At 36.6% G+C, this 8,918-nt stretch overlaps 1 protein-coding gene across 8 annotated transcripts in view; it reads left to right on the forward strand.

Annotated features, from left to right (window-relative positions):
* Nucleotides 1-8,918, forward strand: part of NEB (nebulin) — a 255,506-nt gene that overhangs the window by 194,205 nt on the left and 52,383 nt on the right. For all 8 annotated transcript variants that reach the window (XM_019522420.1, XM_019522414.1, XM_019522415.1 and 5 more), the window contains 7 exons: nucleotides 616-720; nucleotides 1,099-1,203; nucleotides 1,687-1,791; nucleotides 3,643-3,747; nucleotides 6,474-6,578; nucleotides 6,741-6,848; nucleotides 8,134-8,238. In XM_019522420.1, the coding sequence (XP_019377965.1) occupies nucleotides 616-720; nucleotides 1,099-1,203; nucleotides 1,687-1,791; nucleotides 3,643-3,747; nucleotides 6,474-6,578; nucleotides 6,741-6,848; nucleotides 8,134-8,238 (738 nt within the window). The remainder of the gene's footprint in view (nucleotides 1-615; nucleotides 721-1,098; nucleotides 1,204-1,686; nucleotides 1,792-3,642; nucleotides 3,748-6,473; nucleotides 6,579-6,740; nucleotides 6,849-8,133; nucleotides 8,239-8,918) is intronic.

The raw sequence follows: 8,918 nt of genomic DNA on the forward strand, positions 1-8,918 counted from the left end.
GTCACTGATGATGTTAGCAGTGTACGTATACAACACATGTATTCCTGATTAGTTTTAGTCACTTATGTGCTAAATTAGGACTACGTACTTGCACTCCTTTCCCCACACATACAGACATATTTATATTAAAGTCCTTTCTAGTGAAAGAGTCTGGATTTGATTAGCATTTATACTTAAGACACTTCACACTGCTGGACCTGAAGATATTAGGAAGAATTTTCTCACTAGGAGGGTAGTAAAACACTGAAACAGGTTACCCAGAGAGGTGGTGGAAGCGCCATCCATGGAGGCTTTTAAGACCAGGCTAGAAAAAGCGTTGGCTGGGATGATCTAGTTGGGGATGGTCCTGCTTTGAGCAGGAGGTTGCACTAGATGACCTCCTGAGGTCTCTTCCAGCTTAAATTTTCTATGATTCTAAGATGGCCACATCTGTCCTTTGTGTGCTGTTTGTGACAAAAACTGGTTATGAAAATGAATGAGAACTAGGCCCCCTATTTTAAACACATCCTGGTGGAAAGTCAGAATTAGGAGTCTCCTAAAACTGCATAGCTCATGCATTATGTTTTCCAATTTTTTCACCTCAGTTTTCAACTTCCTTATGACTCCTTTCTCTAGGTGAAATATAAGGAAAAGTATATGAATCAGCTGGGAATCTGGAGATCCATCCCTGACCGCCCTGACCACTTCCATCATCGTGCTGTCACGGATGCCATCAGCGATGTAAGTTTGCATAATTAATTAAACATGTTGTATATGTTTCCAAAATGAACAGCAACAAGGTGTTACCCAACCATTTCAAGGCAGCATATGCTGAGTTGCAAATGCAAATTGTTCTGCCTACTTGCTTGACATGATTAAGGCAGGAATTCCAGTGGCTGTTTTTATACTGTATAATGACAAAGCAGAACCTGAAAGAATAATATAGGTAACATTAATGTATTTCTGGAAATAAATAAATAAATAAATAAATAAATATCAATATACAGTATATAGCAATTATTTTCTGGAGTATTAGGTCTACACAATATTTAAGTATCAGTAAGGTGCCAGTTTTGCTCCAAAGTTTCTAAATTTTATCTTGTTACTTTCTTTCTAAAGTTTAAATACAAGGCAGACTTATCCTGGCTCAGAGGCATTGGTTGCTATGCATGGGATACTCCTGATTTGAGTCTGGCAGAAAAGAACAAGGCACTCTACAGTGGGGTATGTAAATAATTTCTGATATTTAAAAGTACTTTTTCAGTGATTAGTTGCCTGTTATTATATTTTAACTAAAGGATCAAATCTGCCCTCACATATGGATGTGAGTATCTTGTGGCAGAATTTGATCCAACACATTTTAAATAAGCCAGGACAGAGTTTCACAGTCAACATAGACAAAAGGATTTCTTAGTTAATCCATTCTTTTCCTAGCCAGTGGAATTGTTCTCAACAGTACTCTTCCTAGTTCTTCTATACTTGCTTTATACCGTAGGAAAGTTTACAGTTCTAGCTACTTTCCTTGTAATACCATTTCGTACAATAGCTATTGATAACTATAATTATATTACCTTTAGACATAATTTTCATTTGTATATGTAGCATTTCTGTTCTTCCTTTATTGCAGACAGTTTTTCAGTGTGTATTTTTTTCATTCTTCTGTTCTTGATTTTACTTTAGAATGACTACTTTCTTTGTTTTTTCCAGTATAAGTACAAGGAACTATTTGAAAGAACAAAATCTCTGTACAATTACGAACCTGACTGTCCAATTAATAGGCATTTTAAGCATGCAACTCAGTTGCTGGATGAGGTAAGTTATTGAATAGAACTTTACTGCACTGCATTGATAATCTAATATCTCACAGTCCTTTCTGCTAACATTGAATTATAGGTTAATCTTTTTTTCAATGTTGCAAATAATCAAAATAAACTAAAAGTTAGTGAAAATAAAGATGTCTAAAGATTAGATTAAAATATGGAAGAATCAGGATATTAATTTTGTTCTATAGAAATGGGCAGTACAGAGAGGTGTGGAATAAATGAAACAATGTGACATCTTGAACCATATTCCATATCTAAATATGCAGAATTTCTCAGCTGCTGACTTGTATTATCCCCATAGCTCCTTTATCCATCTCTGTTTCCCTTCAGAGATTTTGCTTTGGATTTCCCAGTGAATTTCTTGGCATTTATGATCCTGTTAGAATAATCTTTTGTTAATTTGAACAAAGTAAGGCTAACTTATTAAAATAGATCAGATGAATCTTTTCAAATCATACAATCAATGTTTGCATTTTATTAAATAAATAATACACTCAGAATGATTTCCCTGTGATATTTACAGAAATGCTAGTGATGTAACATTGTATTGGGCAGTATATACTTTTGCATCCAGAATTTAATTTTTAATATATTGACAATACAGAACTGTTTCTTGAAGAACTGGAATTAACATATGGGTCATGGGAATCTTACAGGAATGAACTACTGACTTTATTAAATCTTGTACCCTTATATATGAATTTTGAAATTGAGCGTGGTTGTCCCCTTTTTTTTCCCTGAATTTTCCAGTTTGGATGTGGTCTTTAATTATTACTTGTAGTCAGAGTTTAATGCTTTGAGGCTGTTACTCCAGTATTTTTGAGATCCTTATTTTTATATGTTGCTGTGACTTAATCTGGTGTTCCAAGCAGAAATTATACAGGTCTGATTCTTAAAAATAGTGAGATAAGTACAACATTATACTTAACCAGAAACCAACTGGCCAAATGAAGAAGTGTCCAGTCAGGTACAGTAAAAGTGCTAGCCAGTGCCACCAGTATATAAGTAGGTCATTCACATGTCACCCATGACTCTACAATGTTCTAGTTCAGCACTTTCAGAACTTTTTTGCTGTCTAAACTATAAAGCAGCTTTGAGTGAGCTAGTCCTCTATCTGCATTCCTTTATATTGCTCATCAGTTAAATGATGCATTCTTAGATAAGGTCTGATTCTAAATGGAATCAGTAAAAAGTCTCCGATTGACTTCAATGGTGTTGAATCACATACTTTTTTCTATTATGTTCTTTGTAAAGGACATGATGATTACAGTGATTTTTTTGGTCTAATTTCCAATCGTTTAGAAGAAATGAGCTTATTTTCTTAGTTAAATGCACTTGTTTGGTTTAGTATTTATTTTTATTTTCCAAAGGATGCTCTGATGACTTACCTTCATTCAGGGGTTCTAAGCCTTTACTGGTTCATGATCACAAGGCTAAACAAGTCACAAGCTGTGGGCAGCATCGCATTTTGCTCTCTTGGTCATACTCAGGCTTAATTGTTTAGTTTCTTGTGGCCATGAGCAACACTGGAGGGTCTTCTTGGCAACATTGCCCAGTAGTCATCAGTTGTGGACCACTTCCTTGAGGGTATGGTATATAAGTCATTGGTATAGGGCCATTGCCTTTCTCAGTTTCTTTACTTCTTTAATTAGATGGTAGATCACTGCCAACCCTACAAGGGGCACAATCAAGTAAAGATATATTTTTAAATGTATTCTACATGCCCAAGTAATTATGTGCATACATGCAACACATTCGCCTAAACCACTGATCACTGAGATCTAGAGCTGTGTTGTTCACAATTTTCAGAAGTCTCTTCTGTATTTCTTTTCATGGACAGAAAAAATACAAGTCAAAAGCCAAGATGTTCTTGCAACATGGATGTAATGAACTCAGGAGGCCAGATATGCTGACAGCACTCTACAATACAAACCTTTGGAGCAAGGTAATGTGAATGACTGCCTTTGCAGGAAAATATCATATGCACAATTTAGCTGTTTGGACTTCTAGCATCTTATTTGTGAAATCCCTGAATTTCCATTGACCTCAAGCTATCATGTTTTGCTGTGCACTTATTGCTGGTTGTGATACAATATACTTGATAACAGAACATCTGAAATTATGTCTTGGATCTAACCCAGTTCCCAATGACAAGCTAAACAATGACTTCAAGTGTAGCCTGATCTGGCCTTCCAGAATTCCTCTAGTCTCCCATATCATAATTTTTGGTAAGCATGTTAGCAATGAATATTTGCTAATATAATGCACAGGTCAGTTCCTGGGTATACAAGTTTGCAGGATAAAGTTCCAAAGGTGGCAGTATATCATGTCTATCACCCACGTCTTCCAAACCCAGGCCCCAGGTCTGCCACCATTTCTCACACTCTCACAGATGGGATACCATGCCACATCTGTCATCCCATTGACAGAATTGGTCCCTGGTTCTAGTTTAAAGCTAAGGACTAAGGGGGTGCATCTACACATGCACCTTTACTGCGCAGTAACTTAGGTTACCAAAAATTACTGTGCAGTACAGTCTACATGTGCCTACCCATACTGTACACTAACTATAGTGACTTACACTAATTTGGGTGTAAATTTGCTACCTGCATCATGCAAATTTACACTCGATTAGTTACTGTGCAGTAATGCACTTGTAGACACGTTACTGCACAGTAACGCTGTATGTGTGAACTGACTTTGGACTAACTTTACTCCAAGTCAGTCCAAACACAGCATTACTGCACTTTAATGCCTGCACCTGTAGATCCCAGCCTAAATCCGCTTACTGTACAGAAACTTACCACACAATAAATTTACTGCACAGTAAATGCACATGTAGACGTGCTTAGGTTATACGTATTTGAGAGCTAGATTGCAGTATTCATCCATAGCTCTGCACTGAAAATGGTACCAAGTTGTACCATTCCAGGCAGAGAACTAGGAGTCACAGTGCTTCAAGGTGACTCTTTGCCATCCAAGGCTCTGGTTAAGTGGCAGGAGAGGGTGCAGTTTCTTCCACTAAGACATGGGTGGATGGGTAGGTGAACTGTCACGGCCTTGCACCAACCTACATCTTTTCAGCTAATTGTGGTTCCTTATGCAAACATGTCAAAGCCAAGCTAGAAATAGAAATACTTTCTTCCCTCTTTGTTTCCTCCCAATGTATTCTGTTAGTGGGAGGAGGAGGCAGGGTGATTTGCTGTTGGTTATTACAGAATGACGAACAAAATCAGCCCATTTTAATATTTCTGATTATGCAAAAAGGTGGATTCATCAGCATGTAGATTATTGTATTATTTAGATTGCAGAGCTTGTTTCCCCTACCTTACACTCATCAAATCTGGACTCTACCTACTTCTTTTTGGCTGTGTCAGCTGGATGATAATACTGCTCATTCAATAGCTGTTCCATATCTATATTTGCCCTTGAATCAGCTGCATTTTTTAGTGGTTGCATTTTGTAATATTCCATTTCCCAGTACCCTTACTCCATAAACCCTGGGAAATACTGGAGAAAAAAAAATCAAACTCTTCTATAAGACCAGTTGTGATACTTTTGCTTTTCAGTCACACACTGAAAATTTAACAGTACAAAGCAATTTGTGTGCGAGTGGGTGTGTCTACACATGCATACTTGCTGTGCAGTAACCTAAATTACTGAACAGTAAACCAAAATGTACTGTGCAGTAAATATCATGCCTGATGCTGACTTGGGCATAAATTTGATACCTGCATTACTGCACAGTAAGTATTTGGGTGGAAATTTGATACCTATGTGATGCAGATATCAAATATACTCCTGATTAGTTACTACACAGTAATGCAGGTTTAGACGCTTTACTGTGCAGTAACACTGTGTGTGTGGACTGACTTGGGACTAACTTTAGTCCCAAGTCAGTCTACATGCAGCATTACTGTGTTAAATTGCCACAATAACTTACTGAGCAGTAAATTTAATGTGCAGTAAATGCACATGTAGATGCACCTAGTTTGTAGATTAAATCAGTGTAAAAGTGTACTCTGCATTAATAGAATCCTCCTGTACTAAGATAACAAATGTACTTTTAGACACTTTCTGTTCACTTCAGCAATAGAATTGGCTTTGTCTTGTCATTTAAAATGTTGCTAAATTCCTGTTGATGGATTTGATATAGAAAATAATTACTGTGCATCTACTGTGTAATCACTTGAGATGAGTTTTTGGTCTCATTGTGTTATTTGTATATTTGCAGATTTTAATTCTTTATGCCCAAATCTCCTCCCATTGCATTCAGTTTGAACACAATGGGTTCCTTAAGCTGGAAAAAATGATTCTTAAAGATATTTAAAAAAAATATTTAATGCATAATTATACCAGAGAGACCCTCAATAACATCAGGAAAATGTAAGGGCAAATAGTGAAACTTCCCACAGGAGCCAGTATAGGACTATTTATGGGAGTAACTCACACAAGCAGGCCAACTGATTCCAACATGAACATGAGATTTATGCAGTGTGACATCTAATTTTTCTGTGCACGTGCTCAGCCTTCACATTGACCCCAGTGGGAGTTGTGACCGTAGACTGCAGTATGCTCTCTTAACAGGAATAAAGAACCTTGTCTCTCTTGAAGATAAGGTTTTTTCCCTTTTATTTCATGTGGTTAACATCCTCTTTTTCCCACCATCAGTTCAAATACAAAAAGGAATACGAAAAACTGAAGGACAAGTACACCACAATTGTGGATACTCCAGAGCACCTGAGGAATACAAAAGTTAACAAACAAATCAGTGATGTAAGTATGGTATTATGTTAAATGTGCTATAGTCCATCTTACTGTTTGAATTATGACCTTGAAAACATTACAGCAATTAGAATATTTGTCCTCTTGACTTCTGTAATTTAAGGCATATCTGACTATCACAAGGTAATATGCTCTAACAATTTGTATCCACAGATTATTTATAAATTGGAATACAACAAGGCCCGGCCTAAGGGATACACCACAATCCATGATACCCCCATGTTGTTACATGTGCGTCAGGTCAAGGACAAAATCAGTGAGGTAAGTAAATTACATCTTGCATGTCAGATCAATTAAGCTTTTTTCTGTGATACTGTATAATTTCTGTCTTGTAGATAATACTACCACTATAAATAACTTCTTACTAGAATGTATTTATTTTGCTTTTAATTAAAATACTTAAAGACATTTTCAGCTGCATTTAAAATGTTTATAGTGAAGTCTAAAAGTATTAAAAAGCTTCAATCGTGTAATTTTTCAGTGCAGATCAAGGGATGGTGATGGCTTAAATAGAAAAGCCCTTATCTGTGATGAAAGGTGTGGGCTGGAATGTTGTTTAATTAGGCCATGGATATGGGACTCTAATCCCTTGGTTGGCTGGTAGCTTTCATGTTGTCTTGGCTTAGTTGCTTAATCTGTCACTTGATTTATTCTTTTATACTTTGAGGACAGGAAATACCTAATGGCAATATTCTGATGCTAAATTAATTATATAATGATTCAAAATTTTCAGATGAATTTGCCCTCATATAAAACTGAAGGACAAAAAACTAGGGTCAAGCCAATACTTACAGCACTAATCTCAGACTTGGCAGCCACAGGTGTAATACCTTATCTGCCACAGGCTTTCTTTGAGATCTCGGGCAAATAATCTGTGTATTCCTGTGCCCAGGATCCCTACAAGAAAAACAGTATTTCCCTAACTCACTGTGGTATTGGAAAGATGAATGCAGTAAAGATTGGGAAGCACTCAAATGCTACAGTAATGACAGACACATAAAGTGCAAACTAGAAGTACAAAGTATTAATATTGTCTGGTTGCTCATACAGGATTCTGCAGGAACACATTATCAAAAGTGATTTTGAATAACTACTTTTTGGATGTCCGGTGTGAAATAGCTTATTAGGGCATGATTTTTAGAAAATGCTGATCGTCCATCCCCTGAAAATCAAGCCACTTTAAAATATCTTGAGAAGGACGCCAAAAATGAAGGCACTCAGAATCATTAGTCACTTGAAAATCTTAGCTAAATGTTATTGTATATAATGTATTTCATACTGAACAGGAGTATTCTGTTTTTATCCTTTCAAGCAAATAGAAATCCATCTGGAGATTGATATTAGCTTGTGCATGTGGAGTGGCTACCATCAAGGGAGCAAGCTCTTCCTTGTCTGTTTGTATCATTTTTAATTAAACAATTTAGCAGAACTGCCTAAAATAAATTTTCCATTTGCTTCTACTTTGTTAATGAACTATTGTTTAACTGAGTTATATAGGTTACATAATTTATGTAAAAAATGGTTTTATTTTTTTTTCTTTTACCAGCTGAAATACAAAGAACTGTATGAGAGGAATAAATCACACTGCAATGTTTTACCAGATTCTGTTCATATTAAGACTCCCAAGGATGCCTACAAACTTAACAGCAATGTGAGTTCATTTTTTATTAGTGCTTTCCATATAATAATAGGGAGTGACTAACATTTGTAAAGGAGTGTGAGGGAACTGAACACCTACCATCTACTGACATTCAGTGGGATTTGCACACCTACGTACTTTTGAAAATCATGGTCAATACATTGACAGATTGTATGGGTAAAATTCAGAGCAAGTGCCTTTAAGTGTGGATTTTGCTTGGATCAGTGTTTGTTCCCTTGTTCCTCTCTGTTCTTTTGCTTATCAAATAATTTTGATTTTCTTTGAAAATGTTTGATAATTTATGATTACTGAAATGATGTGGTGGGTCAGTACAGACTCGTGGATTTGTACAGAAGTTTTCCAGTGTGCAATACAGGTACCAGTTGCCTTATTTCCTTCAAGCTCCTCTCAGTGGCTGTCTACATGAGGCACTGACTGCACAGTAGTTTGTTACTACTGCGCAGTTCACATGGCATGAATTGTGACACGACACTACTGTGCAGTAGTAATGAGCTACTGCACAGCTGGTGTGACCAAAAAGCCGTGTGGTGATGCTACTGTGCAGTAACTCCAGTTACTGTGCAGTCATTTAGTATTTATGTATGCAAGTACTAAATGACTGTGCAGAAACAACTGCACAGTCAGCATCTCATGTAGATGTGGCCACTTTCTGCTGTTAGGGAGGTATAAGT

Source organism: Gavialis gangeticus, unplaced genomic scaffold, assembly GCF_001723915.1.
Source record: "Gavialis gangeticus isolate Ggan-Ray unplaced genomic scaffold, GavGan_comp1, whole genome shotgun sequence".
In the NCBI taxonomy this organism is placed as follows: domain Eukaryota; kingdom Metazoa; phylum Chordata; order Crocodylia; family Gavialidae; genus Gavialis; species Gavialis gangeticus.